Consider the following 19854-nt stretch of genomic DNA (forward strand, 5'->3'; position numbering starts at 1 on the left):
ATTCAATTGATTGGATATGATTTGGAATGGCACACACCAGTCTATATAAGGTCACACAATTGACAGTGCATGTCAGAGCAAAAACCAAGCCATGAGGTTGAAGGAATTGTCGGTAGAGCGCCGAGACAGGATTGTGTCGAGGAACAGATCTGGGGAAGGGTACCAAAATGATTATGCAGCATTGAAGGTCCCCAAGATACACAGTGGCTTCCATCATTCTTAAATGGAAGAAGTTTGGAACCACCAAGGCTTTTCCTAGAGCTGGCCGCCCGGCCGAACTGAGCAATCGGGGGAGAAGGGCCTTGGTCAGGGAGGTGACCAAGAACCCAATGGTCACTCTGACAGAGCTCCAGAGTTCCTCTGTGGTGATGGGAGAACCTTCCAGAAGGACAACCATCTGTGCAGCACTCCACCAATCAGGCCTTTATGGTAGAGTGGCCAGACGGAAGCCACTCCTCAGTAAAAGGCACATGACAGCCCGCTTGGAGTTTGCCAAAAGGCACCTAAAGACTCACAACCAAGATTCTCTGGTCTGATGAAACCAAGTATTAACTTTTTGGCCTGAATGCCAAACGTCATGTCTGGAGGAAACCTGGCACCATCCATACGGTGAAGCATGGTGCTGTGGGGATGTTTTCAGTGGCAGGGACTGAGAGACTAGTCAGGATTGAGGGGAAGATGAACGGAGCAAAGTACAGAGAGCTCCTTGATGAAAACCTGCACCAGAGCACTCAGGACCTCAGACTGGGGGCGAAGGTTGACCTTCCAACAAGACAACGACCCTAAGCACACAGCCAAGACAATGCAGGAGTGGCTTCGGGACAAGTCTCTGAATGTCCTTGAGTGGACCAGCCAGGGCCCGGACTTGAACCTGATCGAACATCTCCGGAGAGACCTGAAAATAGCTGTGTAGCGACGCTCCTCATCCAACCTGACAACTCGAGGCTGTAATCGCTGCCAACAACAAATCACTGAGTAAAGGGTCTGAATACTTATGTTAAAATGTCTATAAATCTGTTTTTGCTTTCACAATTTTGCGGTATTGTGAGTAGGGGAATTGTTTTTATTTAATCGATTTTATAATGAGGCCGTAACTTAACAATGTGGAAAATGTCAAGGGGTCTGAATACTTTCCGAATGCATTGTATATACATGCAAATGGGACAAAGTTAAAACCTAGGCAACAGTAAAAAAAACATTACATTGGAAACTGTTGGAATACCTGGCTAAATGGCCATTACGCATAGGAAGAGCGGTGGCGTAGATATAATTACAGTGACCTAAAACAACTTTAACAATTCGTGTACCTCTAATCATTTTATATCAACGAGATGGGCATATGTAGTAGTTACAGAAAATGTAATATATATGTACAAAATGACCCCATTCCTACTTACACAACCACAACCATAGACATTTTAACATAAGTATTCAGACCCTTTCCTCAGTGATTTGTTGTTGGCAGCGATTACAGCCTCGAGTCTTCTTGGGTATGACGCTACAAGCTTGGCACACCTGTATTTGGGGAGTTTCTCCCATTCTTCTCTGCAGATCCTCTCAAGCGCTGTCAGGTTGGATGGGGAGTGTCGCTGCACAGCTATTTTCAGGTCTCAGTGTGTGTGAAGTTAGGGAGTAACAGTGTAAGCCTAACCATAACCCTTTGAAAAGCCTTGGGTCAGCACTGAAGAAGTTAAGTATACTGAAGAAGTTAAGTATACTGTGGCAACCACATGTTCTTTTACTGTAGCTACATTCATTAGTTTGTGTTGTCACATGACAACATAAATGTGTCGTATTACGTATGATATGATGACAAAATGCATAGTTGAAGTCGGAGGTTTACATACACCTTAGCCAAATGCATTTAAAAACTCTGTTTTTCACAATTCCTGACATTTAATCCTGGTAAAATGTCCCTGTCTTAGGTCAGTTAGGATCACCACTTTATTTAAAAAATGTGAAATGTCAGAATAATAGTAGAGAATGATTTATTTCAGATTTTATTTCTTTCATCACATTCCCAGTGGGTCAGAAGTTTACATACACTCAATTAGTATTTGGTAGCATTGCCTTTAAATTGTTTAACTTGGGTCAAACGTTTTGGGTAGCCTTCCACAAGCTTCCCACAATAAGTTGGGTGAATTTTGGCCCATTCCTCCTGACAGAGCTGGTGTAACTGAGTCAGGTTTGTAGGCCTCCTTGCTCGCACACACTTTGTCAGTACAGCCCACACATTTTCTATGGGATTGAGGTCAGGGCTTTGTGATGGCCACTCCAAAACCTTGACTTTGTTGTCCTTAAGCCATTTTGCCACAACTTTGGAAGTATGCTTGTGGTCATTGTCTATTTGGAAGACCCATTTGCGACCAAGTTTTAACTTCCTGACTGATGTCTTGAGATGTTGCTTAAATATATCCTCATGATGCCATCTATTTTGTTAAGTGCACCAGCCCCTCCTGCAGCAAAGCACCCCACAACATGATGCTGCCACCCCATGCTTCACGGTTGGGAAGGTGTTCTTCGGCTTGCAAGCGTCCCTCTTTTTTCTCCAAACATAACGATGGTCATTATGGCCAAACAGTTCTATTTTTGTTTCATCAGACCAGAGGACATTTCTCCAAAAAGTACGATCTTTGTCCCCATGTGCAGTTGCAAACCGTAGTCTGGATATTTTTATGGCGTTTTTGGAGCAGTGGATTCTTCCTTACTGAGTGGCCTTTCAGGTTATGTCGATATAGGACTCGTTTCACTGTGGTTATAGATACTTTTGTACCGGTTTCCTCCAGCATCATCACAAGGTCATTTGCTGTTGTTCTGGGATTCATTTGCAGTTTTCGCACCAAAGTACGTTAATCTCTAGGAAACAGAACGAGTCTCCTTCCAGAGCGGCATGATGGCTGCGTGGTCCTATGGTGTTTATACTTGCATACTATTGTTTGCACAGATGAACGCGATACCTTCAGGCATTTGGAAATTGCTCCCAAGGATGAACCAGACTTGTGGTGGTCTACAATTTTTTTTCTGAGGTCTTGGCTGATTTCTTTTGATTTTCCCATAATGTCAAGCAAAGAGGCACTGAGTTTGAAGGTAGGCCTTCAAATACATCCACAGCTACACCTCCAATTGACTCAAATGATGTCAATTAGCCTATCAGAAGCTGCTAAAGCCATGACATAATTTTCTGGAATTTTCCAATCTGTTTAAAGGCACAGTCAACTTAGTGTATGTAAACTTCTGACCCACTGGAATTGTGATACATTGAATTTTAAGTGAAATAGTCTGTAAACAATGGTTGGAAAAATGACTTGTGTCATGCACAAAGTAGATGTTCTAACCGACTTGCCAAAACTATAGTTTGTTAACAAGACATTTGTGGAGTGGTTGAAAAACGAGTTTTAATGACTCCAACCTAAGTGTATGTAAACATCCCACTTCAACTGTACACCAGACAAGTATGATTTCACAATGAGGACATATGTAAAGATGTAACGGTACTATAGCCCCCTCGAGTGTTCACAAAGTGTATTACATGTTGCAGAGCAGGCTGTATCCCCCATGACTGTGTTTCTTCTTGCCTGTATAATGAAGTCCAGTGGGACACCGATGAGTCATGGTACGGTCCTGGGGAGACAGAGGCAGATTCATTTTCATGACAAAGAGAATGCTATGGCGGTGGCATTATGTTGATTAGCATTTCTGCTTCAATTGCAAATGTTCCTTTTTGGTGTTACGTGTGAAGAATATACTGAAGTCTTCAGGGGGAGAGAGAGAGGAGGGATCGTGTCTTCACAGCGAGGTCTTGCTACACAACACTGCATGGATGTCTGGCAGTGGCTGCTACTGCAGGGGGTGAGAGAGAAATGAGGGAGAGATTGAAAAGGGTGCGAGAAACTGCAGTATTATAAATATTTAACACTCCCATCTCCTCAACTTGACTGTTTCTCTCCTCCCTGAGACAACGTACTGCCGCAGACTCAAGCAATCAAACACTACTCATACTGATGCGATGATGTGTAATTGTATTTATACGCACACACAGCAATATGACAATCATTGTTAAATGACACATTATTGACAATCATGGTAACTGACCGAGTTGAAAGTCTACTCTCCAAGTATTTCTGGGGGACATGCACATTCTGTCGATGTACTGTAGCCGTGAGTTTGTAGCCCAGACTCATTCAGCAGTACTGAGGTTCTTAATGGCCGCTGTATCAGGGCTCGCCTCAATGGTCAGCATTACCATAAACACTGATAATATATGCCACACTGTATGGATTTTGACTGATATGCATTTGTACCAAGAACAGGAACAATCTAGTGATAGGCCTAACCGTCTTCTGGTAGATGGAAAGGCTTTCCCCGAAACCTTCTGAATGAAATGTTAGCTAGCTACAAAGTAGCCTATGCCTCACTGAATGACATCATGATTATTTGCATCAATCCACTGTCCATTCTGTTTTTCAAACTCCATCTCATGTGCTATAGAAACACTGCTAACCAAACAACAGTGCTATGTGTCTGCACACTTGAAATAAAGGGTAACTACACTCAAAAATCAAAATGTCTTTGATTTTCTTCTCAGACCTCAAAAGTGGTCTCCTAATGTGGTTTAAGCACTGTTGTGAACTTAGAACATCTAATGCTGTTGTTTTCAACAAAAAAATGAAAGTGTGACTTTGAAAGCAAAAACGGGGAAAAAACTAACCCAACTGTACAGCTTAGGTCATTCAGAGTGTATATCACTGTTTTTCATAGAATTTCTCCTTTGCCGGTTGGCCGTTTGGGAAATGTTGGGCAAAATGAGTCTACACACTTCTCCAGGCACCACTACATCACTGCACAACCCCATCTAGTGGCCTGGGCTAGGACACACTGGGCAGCTACCCTCTAATGTAAAACTAAATGGCAGTCCTTTGAGCAGGCATTACAGAGGGAAGATATCACCCAGGTCTCTGATCTAATGGTGATCTGACTGGCCTGCCTGGGGACCTCCACTGTGTAATATCCCACCTGCCTGTCAGAGTTGGTTACATACAGGAGATGATAGAGGGGGAGGGGAGGATGAATGAGAGGGAGGAGGAGGGGTAAGGAAAGAGGTGAAGGAAGGCAGGATGAGAGAGAATATTGAGGAGGAGGAAAGAAATTAGTGGAGGAGGTGGTGGAGAAATAAGGGAAGGAAGGAGGAAGATGGAAAGAGGAAGAAAGGTAGGAGAGTGTGAAGGAGGATGGCCATTAGTATTCTACTTGGCAGAAATGGCTCTCTTGCAAAAGTAAACACAAGTGCTCTCCACGGACCTTGACAAATGAAGATCTGATAAAACATACACACACACACATGCACACACACCATCTCCCTGTGACGGTAGGTAGAAGGCCAATAAGAACCTCTGCAGTTACGATACGACCACTGCTTCGTTGCTTCAGAGCAGGGTTTTTAATCAGATAGTGCAGTGTGATGATTAATTCAACAATAAGCCAGCCCTCTTCAATTTCCTTTGAAAGCAGTGCAGAGCGGAGACAGACAGACAGACAGACAGACAGACAGACAGACAGACAGACAGACAGACAGACAGTGCGACTGATTCCTATCTCCCATCTCCTCCCGGGCCTTTGGCAGTTCCACTGGACCACACATTTGATCACACACAAAATGTCCCTGTTCTTTTCAGTTCTACAGTAGAGGCCCAAACAAATATAAATTGCCACTTAAAGTCACATTTTACATTATCCTACGTGTCCAAAAACGTATGGTGGTTAGTAATGTATATTCAGTGTAATTACTGTGAGTGAGCAATTCTGGGAACAGTTACAGTGCCATAACCACAACACACAGATACCTCCATGGTACTGTGGCTATTATCAACCCAAGCGTCAAAGATTCCCTGCCTTTCCTCAACCGCTAACTGTGACCAGGGGCGTGATTTTCACTGTGGACGGGGGAGGGACATTTGTCCCCCCCAGTTTTGTCAAGGAAATGTGATACAATACAGGGCAACGGTGTGCTTAGGACCACGTGGACGAGCGGTCGGGTTTGGAGTGTTTTTTATCCGACCGGATAAAAAAATGCAATAATTATGTCCCACCACTGACTGTGACCACACATTGGTGTTTCCTGAAAGACAGATTTTACCCCGGCGTTTTACCCAAAAGGCTCAGACTTTTCGCTTTCCATCTTTCCATTGTTGATTCTGCTCTTCACAAGTCGTCACTGTCAGCCCTAGCTATGGAAACACAATTGCCCTAGTATAACATAAAGTGTACACACTAGTGTAACACTGGTGTTACAGCAGCAAAGACATTGAGCAGGAGCAGACGAGGGCTTGTGAGAGCTTCTCTGACAGGTGAGCGGATATTGATTGACTTGCCCCCCGGATAAACAAGATATTTTCTCAGAGATCCATCTTCATCCAGCGTGTATCCTGCCTGAAGTCCTGCAGCAGAGCCCTAGCTGGAAAACAAATCCATGTCAACTTCAATCTGTCCCAAAGTTTAGTGAGGGTGGGGGAAAAAAACGACCTGACTCCAGTGTCAATCTCTCAGTTGTAGAACAGTAACCAAGTCTATTACTAAGACAGATGGGTGAATAGCTGTTACAGTTGGCTTAGGCCTAATAATCAAATGGCCTATTATTGGCAACATATAATGAAGATGCACAAAATGGCTGATGTAAGGTCAGGTTTTACGTCATCATGTCCTAATTGTTTAGGTCAGGAAGGTTCGGTTGTGTGCTGCCTCTACCTCCACCCGCAGTCTCTACCTCCATCCGCATGAATATCTACAACCTAGGGGGAGAAACAATATAAATTCCCTCCCTCCCTCCCTCTCTCCCTCTCTCTCTCTCTCTCTCTCTCTCTCTCCCTTTCCTCTGTTGCTCTCGTGCTCTCTCTCTCTCGCTCTCTCTCTCTCTCACACACACACACACACACACACACACACACACACACACACACACACACACACACACACACACACACACACACACACACACACACACACACAAACACTCTCCTTCTTTCTCTCTCTCTCTCTCTCTCTCTCTCTCTCTCTCTCTCTCTCTCTCTCTCTCTCTCTCTCTCTCTCTCTCTCTCTCCCTTTCCTCTGTCGCTCTCGTGCTCTCTCTCGCTCTCTCTCACACGCACACACACACACACACACGCACACACACACACGCACACACACACACACACACACACACACACACACACACACACACACACACACACACACACACACACACACACACACACACACACATACAAACACTCTCTCCTTCTTTCTCTCTCTCTCTCTCTCTCTCTCTCTCTCTCTCTCTCTCTCTCTCTCTCTCTCTCTCTCTCTCTCTCTCCCTTTCCTCTGTCTCACTCGTGCTCTCTTTCTCTCTCTCTCTCACACACACACACACACAAACACTCTCTCCTTCTTTCTCTCTCTCTCTCTCTCTCTCTCTCTCTCTCTCTCTCTCTCTCTCTCCCTTTCCTCTGTCTCACTCGTGCTCTCTTTCTCTCTCTCTCTCTCACACACACACACACACACACACACACACACACACACACACACACACACACACACACACACACACACACACACACACACACACACACACACACACACACACACACACACACACACACACACAAACACTCTCTCCTTCTTTCTCTCTCTCTCTCTCTCTCTCTCTCTCTCTCTCTCTCTCTCTCTCTCTCTCTCTCTCTCTCTCTCTCTCTCTCACTCTCTCTCTCCCCTCACTCACTTTCCATCACCCTCTCCAGGTCACCAACACAGGTCTGCTGTCCTTCCTGTCTCCTCACCTCGCCAACAGCCACAGAGAAAAGAAAAACAAGAATCATTCAATTTAACCCAATGTGCTGAAAGGTCGCTGCCAGTGGTATGGCCAGATTAAAAAAGCATCTGTCATTGTTAATGTTCCTCGAAAAGAGAAGGGCGAACGACAGTGCCAATATCAATCAGTCACCAGTTCCAAGGTATTAGTTTTGGTGAATGTGTTTTTATATCGAATCGTAGCATCATCTGAGAACTGTCAACAGTGTCATCTGACAATCCAGGATCAACACAAGATCAATTACGATCTAGGATCAACAGTCTTATGTGCAAGCAGCCCAAACTGCTGTCTTGAATTTTATGAAAACAACAAATATTTCCATATGGCTCTCTTTATGTAAGGTAATGTAAACAGAGATATTCCCCCATGGTCACATAGAGAAACCTGCTCTGGGCCAAAATGTAAATGAAGCACGTACTGTAGTGCTCATGTGTATGGATAGCGCTACGGTACCATTTCTTTATGAGCAATTAGTGCTGCAGATAACAATATTATGAGGAGAGTCTGGGGTAATTTTTTATTACCAGCTTGGGCTGCTGGTAAACAAGTGTATCAAGTGGACAGGTAGCGGTTAAGGGCGTTAGGCCAGTAATTGAAAGATTGCTGGTTTGAATCCCCAAGGTGGAAAAATCTGCCTCTCTGCCCTTGAGCAAGTCAGTTAACCCCCAACAACAACTGCTTTGGATGTCGATTAAGGCAGCCCCCTGCACCTCTCTGATTCAGAGGGGTCGGGTTAAATGCGGAAGACACATTTCGGTTTGTGTCTTCCGAATGTATGGTAGGATTCAGATATTCTCTACGTTTTCAGAAAGAGAGGCGTTCCTTTTCCGACGACCCACTAACGTACCAGAGGAACAAAGTTTCGCTGTGTCTTTACTGTGAAAATGTGGTATAGCGAAAGCACAGGGGAATCTGCTTCTCGGTTGTTGATAAACCAATCAGGGGACATTTAAATTGACTGTGGATATTGATTCCTACTGGCCAGATGGTGTTCTTCCAGCAGCCAGCATTGTGTTTATAAGGCTGCTACAGTATACTGCGTTAACACTTTGAGATCAATGCTGATGTTAGCGTTATGAAAGCCCAGGAGACGAGAGCACGCTTGGATGTAACACGGCTGCATAGTCCCAATTAATGTTCATTAGGCTTTCCATACCACATACGCACAATGCACAGGGCGAATATCTATATGGACTGGGTGAATGAATGAACTCACTCTTATGATAAATTCTGTTGTACCAAAGGCACTGTTGTATGCTACTTTTTCCCCCCATTTTTTTTACTACAACAGAGAGACTCTCTATTCTGATTCTCTGCTGTTGAGTCCAGCCATATAGGGCCGGCATAATAATTTTTTTGTTATTTTACCGTTATTTTACCAGGTAAGTTGACTGAGAACACGTTCTCATTTGCAGCAACGACATGGGGAATAGTTACAGGGGAGAGGAGGGGGATGAATGAGCCAATTGTAAATAATAACAATGCTGCCTTAGGAAAATGATATGTCACTGTAATTACAGTAAATTACAGTATACAGTACAGTGTGTCTGGAAGAGGTGAAGCCACAGATACACTACCGTTCAAAAGTTTGGGGTCACTTAGAAATGTTTTTTTGTTTTTTGAAGAGCATTTTTTTGTCCAGTAAAATAACATCAATTTGATCAGAAATACAGTGTAGACATGGTTAATGTTGTAAATGACTATTGTAGCTGGAAACGGATGATTTTTAATGGAATATCTACATAGGAGTACAGAGGCCCGTTATCATCAACCATCACTCCTGTGTTCCAATGGCACGTTGTGTTAGCTAATATATATATTATTAAGAGAATGCAACCAAATCTGATATTATGTGTTGTATCTACTGTGTATTTCCTACATTCTTTTACCTTTTTAACATTTTCTATTTGTTATTCACCAGAAAACATTTTCAGGATTGCAGGGAACTCTTACTTCTTGTGTTCTTTTCATTTGATATTCTGGTATTTCTTCCCCCTTATCCTCATCTCCCTAAAGAAGATGAGTTTCTTCATTTGGAACTCGTGATTTTTGCAAAGACCCGGGCTTTCTGACTAAGCTGCTGTGCGTTAAATCAACCCTGTCAATGAGAGATGAAGCATATTCACTCACCATGCCCACTTCTTACTTTTCTGGATCACACAGACCTATAGGACTGTGTGTCACAGATACATATACTTTCCCGATAGTTATATTGTTCAGGAAAAGAGAGCATGTGATTCAAATGCAAAACGGAACCAGGTTTCTGCAGTCTCGTTTCTATGAGTCATTCAACTCTGTGTCTGTCCGTAATATATTCAATGGGAACGAGAGTAATGCTAAATTCTCACCGGGAGAACTGAATGACACTGAGATGAGATGAATGCGTCTGCTAGTAGTCAAGGGAAAATATTGTAATCAGACATTGGATAGTCTAACTTACATATTTAATGAGCATTACCCAACTGCATTACAATGGTTCTTCTCTGAAGCTTCTCCCTGAGGTATCTGTAGGCTGTGTTGGTCTCTGCTGATGGCCACTGCCCATTGGTAGCATACAGACAGATCCTTATGTGAACTATATGGATAAGGCATCCTAAATTACAATGGTGATTCTATGAGCGTGGGGATTGTAGTCATCTGTTGTGAGAGTGGAGAGACAATAGCGGTGAGCACTACAGCGACACAGAGACAAAGCAGCCTGATCCAATCATCTGTTTCCTGAATGCATAAGTTATCAGAGAACTTTGAAATCACACCTGCACATAATGACCCTACTGCCAATGTGTCTCATCCCTACTCTGTCTCCTCCCCCACATCCCTCTCTGGCAACTGTAAATTCAACTGTATCTGAGAAGAGATCCTAGTTTTAAAGAGGGATTCATGATAGGTTATCTAAGTAATCATTCGATCAGAGTACTAATCAAGGTTTCACCCCCTTGCAGGCACAATGTGGTGCCTCTATGGTTACTTCCAGATAAATGGAGATGTGCGTGTACAGTAGCTGTATGTTTTCTGAGGGAGCAGAAAGGCAGACATGAATTATTATCACAATGAGAAGCCAAGAGGCAACAAAAACAAGCCCAATTTGAGATGGAGAGAATATTTAATTTCCATTACAACTTAAAGTGCACTGAGCTGAGAACTCCCAAATCAACAAACGTTTTTTTTTTTTTTTCTTAAATTTTATCCCCTTTTCTCCCCAATTTTCGTGGTATCCAATCGCTAGTAATTACTATCTTGTCTCATCGCTACAACTCCCGTACGGGCTCGGGAGAGACGAAGGTCGAAAGCCATGCGTCCTCCGAAGCACAACCCAACCAAGCCGCACTGCTTCTTAACACAGCGCGCCTCCAACCCGGAAGCCAGCCGCACCAATGTGTCGGAGGAAACACCGTGCACCTGGCCCCCTTGGCTGGCACGCACTGCGCCCAGCCCGCCACAGGAGTCGCTGGAGCGCGATGAGACAAGGAAATCCCTACCGGCCAAACCCTCCCTAACCCGGACGACGCTAGCCCAATTGTGCGTCGCCCCACGGACCTCCCGGTCGCGGCCGGCTGCGACAGAGCCTGGGGGCGAACCCAGAGACTCTGGTGGCGCAGTTAGCACTGCGATGCAGTGCCCTAGACCACTGCGCCACCCGGGAGGCCCAAATCAACAAACTTTTGACCCCTTTGGCGCCTCCATTGTTGCCGCTGCCTGGTCCATCATTAAAGTCTCTCTAGCCCTCTTGAGTCGGGGAGTCATCGGCACAACGATCAAAGCTCCAGCCTGTTGCTTTTTTGTTCTTGCATGTTGATGCCTGACTGGGATGAAAGGCCAACGTTGGTTGCCGTACACCGTGACGGTTTAGAAGCTTGTTCACAGTACCTGTCTGAATGCTTTGGGGATCCTGTCCCAATCTCCCTCCACAGCCTCCACTCTTTATGGGTCGATTAAATAGTAATGAGGGCTTGAGCACTGGGAGCACATGCACACACACACACGGAACGGATGCACGTACACATGCACACACACACACACTCACATAGCCTTTATAATTCATAGCATCTGTGCTGTTACGATTCCCTTGTGGGAACCTCCAGAGGCATAGCAATAGGCATCATTCACACTCATATACAGTACATCATCCTTATTTTCCTCTCTCTCTCTCTCTCCCTCTCTCTCTCGCTCTCTCGCTCTCTCTCTCTCTCTCTCTCTCTCTCTCTCTCTCTCTCTCTCTCTCTCTCTCTCTCTCTCTCCTAAAGATGTTAAGACCGACATGTCATTTTTCTCAGTTTCATTTCAGAATGTAGGCCAATGTAGTGACTAAGGCGAAACAGACAGGTTACAAGGCAAGCACAGTACCACATGTGCCTTATAGATTCTGACTTGGCAGAACATTTCGTACGTTTTAAAATGGAGGCTTCAGCTATCGAAAAACAAGAGATGATCATCAGATATCCAGCAACACAGTGTCACTACAAACCCCCACTCGTTCTCCTGCCTGACAGCTCAGAATCCTAATCTGTACTGTACTATTGTCTCTTATGGAATTTTCCTTTGTTTACTTAAATGGCATGTTCTGACATCTGACAGCCTACAGCTATGCATTATTCACAGATGGTTGGCTATATACAGTACATATATTTTATTTAGCTCCAGCCTCCATACGGACGCACGCACACACACACACACGGGAGTGGGGGGAGGGGTGGGGCTGCGATGGCTATGTTAAAATAATTTAACATTCCCTGAGTCAAAGAGAGATCATAAAAGTATTGCATAAGTGTTCTCGGAGACTGATGAAAACAACTGTAACTGGGGGACTCCAAGGAGAAATATATACTAGATGAAGGCTTCTGGAGAGATGACATCGTTTCTGTTATCCCCAGGACTGAACTTTGATCTATCGAAATGAAACTTTCTGTTTTGCACCCATTTCTCTGTTACTGACAACTAGTCTGATGTAAACACACGGACACAGCTTAGAGTTCTGTTGGCGGTTGTTGCATTCCTCAAACAAATGTATACAAAAGACTGTTGACATCTTGCCGTGGGCTATTGTCTCATGTGATATTAATTTGGATGGACACAGAACACATCCTGATTAGGATCTAATCTAATAATGACGCAGGTGTCGTCTACATCCCTCCTACGCCTCTTCCAGTTCAGACCTGATATATGGCGTAACTCCCCCTACTTCTCAGACAAGAAGCATACCGCAGAAGAACCCACACAACCGTTCCAATACGCACAGAGGGAGAACGGGAGCTGGGGGAGCTGGCTTGGCAGTGCTGTCTTCAGAGTTTTTTGCTTCAAGTTATCAGCTCTTTTTTTTATGTCATTTCTACGGGGAGATAATTGAATTCTTCCATGATGAAACTTGTGCTTGTTTTTGCTTTGGTTGCGTCTTTCTTCGCAGGTAAGCTATGGGTGAATTTGGTTTGTTTTCAATGGTGCATATTGTATCGTGGCTGTGTTCCAGCACCATGGAGAGTGCCTCTGCGTGAGCGAGTGTTGCATGCCTTTTTTGCATTGTATGGCGGATTTTCTCTCCTTGACTGTTTCTCTTGAGTGAAGTTGTTATAATTGCTCATCTACACTGAGTATACCAAACGTTAGGAACACCCCCCCCCCTTCTTTTTGCACTCAGAAAAGTCTAAATTCGTAGGAGCATGGACTCTGAAAGGTGTCGAAAGTGTTCCACAGGGATGCTGGCCCATGTTGACTCTAATGCTTCCCACAGTTGTGTCAAGTTGGCTGGGTGTCCTTTGGGTGGTGGACCATTTTTGAGTCACACAGGAAACTGTTGAATGTGAAAAACCCAGCAGTGTTGCGGTTCCTGACACAAACCGGTGCGCTTGGCGCCTACTACCATACTCTGTTCGCACTTAAATCATTTGTCTTGCCCATTCACCCTCTGAATGGCACACATACACAATCCATGTCTCAATTGTCTCAAGGCTTAAAAATCATTCTTTAACATGTCTCCTCCCCTTCATCTACAATGATTGTACTTCATCTACAAGGAAGTGACATCAATAAGGGATCATAGCTTTCACCTGGATTCACCTGGTCAGACTGTCATGAAAAGAGCAGGTGTTCTTAATGTTTTGTACACTCAGTGTATGTCAAACGTTCATTTTTCAAAACAAAATGTAACCTCATATCCGATTGTTTAGGAGAAGTAAGTTGTTTTCAACACAGAACCACATTCTGACCGATCATCTTATGAATTTACAGAAAATCTATTACTTCCCGTTGGAAAAGAACGACAGAGAGAAGATGTGGTACGAAACATGTTTTTAGTCTCTGGATAAGATTGTATTTTTATACAATGGAAATGACAATCTATGCTTTAATGAGAGAATCGTGACAGGTTGCTTGTTACTGTGTTTTAGGTAACACGGTGCTTGGTTGAGGTCCTGTCCAAGGCACTGACCAAACCTGACTCTCACCCTCTGGATCAGGAATGCAAAGATATTCTCAAAGCAGGCAAGTAGTCTTTACATCATCAGTTGTTGTATTTCAAAAGCAGTACATAAAAAAACATAGCATCATATTGGGAGAAAAAAATCTTCACCAATATTGTAGGAGAAAATTGCTCTTTATTGTAGAGTTGAATCTAAGGCAGATTTCATTAGTGTACAGTGTGGCTTCCCCAGCCGTGAAAGCAATAGGATATCAGTGCTTGTTTACAAGACTGGGGTTAATGAACCTTGTTTGCCTACCATGATGCGTGACGCTACCAAGAAATCCCTTTCGCCTGTCTCGCTCTGGAATGTCAGTGGAAATCCCTTTCAATTGTTTGTTGTTGCCGTTTTAAAACTGCAGTAAACGTGCAGTAACTGCAACCGACTGCGGTATTTTGTACACAGTAATTGCAGAAATGAACTGCAGTTATACTGTACTCTGACCGCAATCCTTTTTTTCCGTAAGGGAAATTAAGGAAAGGAGAGGAGCACAGGACGCCACTTTAGACTATTGACTGGAGGCAGAGATGGTGAAAGAACTGTTCCTTCTGAAGGATGGCACTGTTTGTTGCTGATGCAGACAGTAATGTTATACAGAGTTCTCACTGTAGGCCATAGGGACTCGGTGGGGCTTCTGCTACCACAGAGACCAGAAATATAGAGCTGCAACCTGGCAACCAGCTGAGGAGATATGAATAGAGCAACCTAGATTTGCTTCAGTATTTATGGGAATTCTACTTAGCTGACTATAAATATGGCACTATGGGAGACAGATACTGAGCTTTCTCCATACACTGTTGAGTGCCATTTTGCAATGGTCACCAAAATGAACTAATCAACGCGAGAGTTTGGGACTATAAGGTTCAATCTGTAAAAAGATGATTCTGAGATAAATGTCTTCAAAGTCCTTATTGGTTTGAATAATGTCAGCAATTTTTATATGCTATTATTTTGAACTTAACAACATGAATTGGTGTATTTAGATGTAGAGAACATTGAACAGAACAAGGCTATGTCAATAGCTAAATTTGAACAAAAATGCAGATAAAACCTTATAGTTCCAAGCTCTCGAAGGGACTATGTTTTGATTGAGGGGGAACTTGCGGAGCGGGGCTTGAATTGGACAACATGAGACAATGACAGAGTAGTAGATAGTGTGGATATTGAATGCCCTTTGAATGTCCCTTCTCCTTCCACCTCCTCTACAGGTGCCCAACATGCTGCTCTTCTGGAGAAGAAAAGTGATGAGGAGGTGCTGACCCATAAAGAGGAGGTCAAAGGTCATGAACCTGAGCCTGAGGTTCCAGGGGCTGACGTGAAGGACATCGAGGCCCGCCTGAAGTCTGTGGAGGAGAAGAGAGAGACACCGGAGGACGAAGAGCGCAGCCAGGAGTCATGGGACCTCAACGATGAGAAGAAGAAGAGGATTTGGAAACCAACGCACAGGTATCATCACAAAGAGGTGTCTGAGGAGAAGAGAGAAGAGCCAGACGAAGAACGTAGCCAGGAATCCTGGAGCCTGGGTGATGAGAAGGAGAAGAGATATAGGCCTGCCTATCGGTACACCCCAAAGACACACCACAAACGAGACGAAGACGGTTTAGAGGAGGAGAGAGAAGAGCCAGAAGAGGAACGCAGCCAAGAGTCCTGGAGCCTGGGCGAAGAGAAGGAGAAGAGAGAGACACCGGAGGACGAAGAGCGCAGCCAGGAGTCATGGAACCTCAACGATGAGAAGGAGAAGAGAATTTGGAAACCAACGCACAGGTATCATCACAAAGAGGTGTCTGAGGAGAAGAGAGAAGAGCCAGACGAAGAACGTAGCCAGGAATCCTGGAGCCTGGACGAAGAGAAGGGAGAAGAGAAGGAGAAGAGATATAGGCCTATCTATCGGTACACCCCAAAGACACACCACAAACGAGATGACAAAGGTGAAAAGTGCAGTCAGGAGTCCTGGGATCTGAAGGATGAGAAGGAAAAGAGAGAGGAGGAAGAGGAAAGAGAGAAAAGAATTTGGAAACCCACACACAGGTATCACCACAAGAAACACCACAAACGAGGTGCTGACTCACCAGAGGAGGAATCAGAGGAAAAGAGATCAGATGAGTCAGAAGAAGAGGAGGATAGAGAGAAGAGAATCTGGAAACCAACAAACAGGTACCATCACAACAAGCATCACCAACGCAGTGGGGATTCCTCAGAGGAGGAAGAAGAGGAACGAAGGAGTGATTCTGACGAACAGAAGGAGAAGAGGCACGGAGATGCCGAGGAGGAGAGAGAGAGGCAGGAGGCTCTGATGTATTTATCTGTCTATTCACCTTTTTTTTCTTTCAGAAACTGTTTATCAGGAGTGTATGAGGGGAGTCAAGTAGACTAAGCCGCGGGATGGGCGGGGCACCGGTACATAAATATAATAATTAAATCAGGGTGCCCCAAATGGCGGCCTGTGAGCCATTTGGCCCACCAAGTTTTCCGAGCAAATTTTTTTAAATGAAAATGATAATAACAATTCATTGTTGGACATAAAAGACTGTAAAAACACCAGGAAATCAGCTCCATGTGATTTTAATTTAGGAAATCTGTTCCCAAGTATTCCCACCCATAATCGAGAGACACGGGATCGTATACAAATGTAAGCAAGGTTTGAAATGGTTATGTTTTAGTCAAACATTATATCTGTAAGGGTTTCTTGTGATCAATTTATTTGCAGTCTACAAATGATTTGTAATTATGTTCCAGCCCCCCAACCATCTGCGCAACAAAAAATCGTCCCGTGGCTGAATATAGTTGATAGTCCCTGCTGTTAATTGACCACAACTAACCCTAAAAATACATTGTATTTAAAAATAACAATAATATCAAACCTTGATTACATTGAGACACGATCGCATGTGTGTTTATTTTATTAGAGGGAAAACTTGGGAACAAATTTCCTTAATCCAAAACGAAATGCCCCCGCCTGTTGCCGGCCTGGTATAAATCTTCACCCATAAAAATTTTACAAAAAGACAGCACATGCATCTACAAATTGTATTATGCGAGAAATGTAGATGGTAACGCATTCATTCATGCGCAAATATTGATATAATCATAATTTCAAAGTAAAATTGAAGTCACGCGATGACATGTTGTGTGACCCTCCCAACGCCACTCGTCCGGGAAGCATGCAGAAGAAATAACTTTACAGGATGGTGAAAGTGCACGGTGATGAGCTTGATGCTCCTTTCCAATAAATATCGAGTCTTATTCTGGTGACATGATGATCGATGCTTGGCTGCCGTTTGACAAATAAAAAGAATCTCGCTCTTTTGTCCATAATAATCTAATAATGTACAGGTATGTAGGCGTTACCCTCCCTGTATATGCAAGTTGTTGGCTAGAGCAGGGTTTCCCAAACTGGGTCCTGGCCCCCTGGATGCACGTTTTGGTTTCTGCCCTGGAACTACACAGCTGATTTAAATAACAAACTCATCATCAAGCGTTGGTTATTTGAATCAGCTTTGTAGTTCTAGTGCAAAAAGCAAAACGTGCACCCGAGGGGGGGGGGGGGGGGGGGGGGGGCAGCTTAGGAAACAGTGGGCTAGAGCGCATTTGCCAATACCAGAGTTGGCACACTTGCTATGTAATGAAACATTTTTGTTAGAAAACCATTAGTGGAGTTGAAACTGCAATCAATGGCAATTTAACTGCAAAAATATGTTTTAATGTGCACTATGTCATCACGCACAGCCTTGTATCTGCAGCAAGTCAATTTGATGGCCCTCTCTGGTGGGGGAAATGAGCATATTGTTTTTATGCGGATTTTTAGAATACTCACATGAAAACCTGTCTTCAATTGGATGGAAACGTAGTTTATGTCTCAAATGCCACTATGTCTAGGTGGCTCTAGTCATATTAGACACAGCCAAAGACATGTTTTTTAGTCCAGAACTAGGCTTCATCTGTGTCTGGGAAAGGACCCTGAGTGTAGGTTCTGCTGGTGTTTGTGTGACAGGTACCTGGCGGAGAAGAGGAGTGAGGTGGAGAGTCGTCTCCTGGCGGAGGGGGAGACATATGAGAAACGTTCTCCCTGGGCGTACAGAGGATACTACCACCCCGCCTGGTGGAAGCGAGGGATAGAGCCACTCACACCATCACATAAGGTTTCTATGTACCACCTATGATAACATAGATATCTTGTTAGACTGGCCTACGACTGATCAAAGATTATAGTACATTTTTTCGTTTGTATGATTGCGTTGATTTTATTAGTAGTGTTTCTAAACACTTGTTTCTTGTATTTCCTTCCACCGTTTCTATTTTGCTTGTTTAGCGTACAGATATGTTTTTACTGCGATAAAGTTTGATTTGATGTGATTTGATTGGCTAAGATGGAGGAACTGGCAAAGCTGCTGAAGAGGCACCAACTGGCCAGCCAATCAGAGCCAGCGGAGGAGATGAAGAAGAGCGTACCTCTAACCCCAGAGGAGGTAACATCGTCACACAATACCTTTATGTAACATGACACAGAACATTGACCTTTATGAATGGGGAATTACTAGGCTTTATCACGAGCATCATATTGAACTTCTCGGATTAGATCTCTTGAAAGATAACTGCGATAAGAGATAACTGTGCGGCCCGGGCCATTTTACCGCCTGCGATGGAATACAATGGGGAGGGGAGAGAATGGATGACTGTTGGCTATTCTTTTTCATCCTGACAGTTTTCAGACTACACTGCATTAGCGTCCTCTACACTGCAGTGGGAATATCTACACGCTTGACCGTATTAAGATCCAGGGAAAGTAGTGGCTAATTAAGAGGAGTCCGATTTCAGGAGCAGCGGTTACACGGTTGCATAAAATTTGATTTGAAATATGGCCTTTTAAAAGTTTTTTTTATTGAAGGGCTTGCCCTGTTCCAGAAGGGATAAATGCACACAATAAATAGTAATATAGTTTTTGAGGTTTCACAATTTTATCAGTGCTCTTTCTACATAGGATAGTAGCCTAAATGAAGTGATGTAATTAAGCAATAATAACACGGTGTGTGTGTGTGTGTTTTCAGGAGAAGGAGCTGCAAAACCTAGCAGCTATGGACACGGAGCTACAGAAAATTGCTGAGAAGATGCATGAAAACAAGAGCAAATAGATAGTGGACAGGCCGACAGGGATGCTAACCTACTAGCTCAGTGTGCTAACCTTGTATAAGAAAATACTAGAGATGAAGAGATGGGAGAACAAAAAAATAAATCTAAGAGACTTACCACAAATTCTGCTGTGATATCAACGTAAATAAATGTTAAAAAAAAAAAGAATTCAGGTACAAAAGTTATCAAAAGAATCAGCATGGAGACCGTTTAGTTTCTATAAAAGACAAAATAGATGCTTTGCCTATTTGTCATAGATTTCTCTCTATATATTTAAAGTATGCATTGCCGTTTTCTTCAAACTTTTGAATGGTTGTTTGTTTCTTCAGTCTGCATTTAATAAAATATATTATCCCGGGACCAAACCTAACATCTCAGTATTCTTCCTTCTTCGAAACAATTATACAAAGAACTTTAATACCCCATGAACAC

The 19854-nt window shown here is 43.6% G+C and overlaps 1 protein-coding gene across 3 annotated transcripts; it reads left to right on the plus strand.

Annotated features, from left to right (window-relative positions):
- The first annotated feature begins 12971 nt into the window (after window positions 1–12971).
- Window positions 12972–19787, plus strand: LOC129817195 (golgin subfamily A member 6-like protein 24). 3 transcript variants are annotated; one of them, XM_055872195.1, is made up of 7 exons: window positions 12972–13244; window positions 14066–14112; window positions 14224–14317; window positions 15504–16449; window positions 18287–18434; window positions 18663–18761; window positions 19341–19787. In XM_055872195.1, the coding sequence occupies exons 1-7, from the start codon at window positions 13196–13198 to the stop codon at window positions 19422–19424; spliced, it is 1467 nt and encodes a 488-aa protein (XP_055728170.1). In that variant the 5' UTR covers window positions 12972–13195; the 3' UTR covers window positions 19425–19787. The 3 variants fall into 3 exon arrangements, with proteins under 3 accessions (XP_055728170.1, XP_055728169.1, XP_055728168.1); XM_055872194.1 differs by having other exon boundaries at window positions 12976–13244; window positions 15504–16575; XM_055872193.1 differs by having other exon boundaries at window positions 12978–13244; window positions 15504–16590.
- Window positions 19788–19854: the final 67 nt, after the last annotated feature.

Source organism: Salvelinus fontinalis, chromosome 20 (genome assembly GCF_029448725.1).
Source record: "Salvelinus fontinalis isolate EN_2023a chromosome 20, ASM2944872v1, whole genome shotgun sequence".
NCBI classification, from domain to species: Eukaryota; Metazoa; Chordata; class Actinopteri; order Salmoniformes; family Salmonidae; genus Salvelinus; species Salvelinus fontinalis.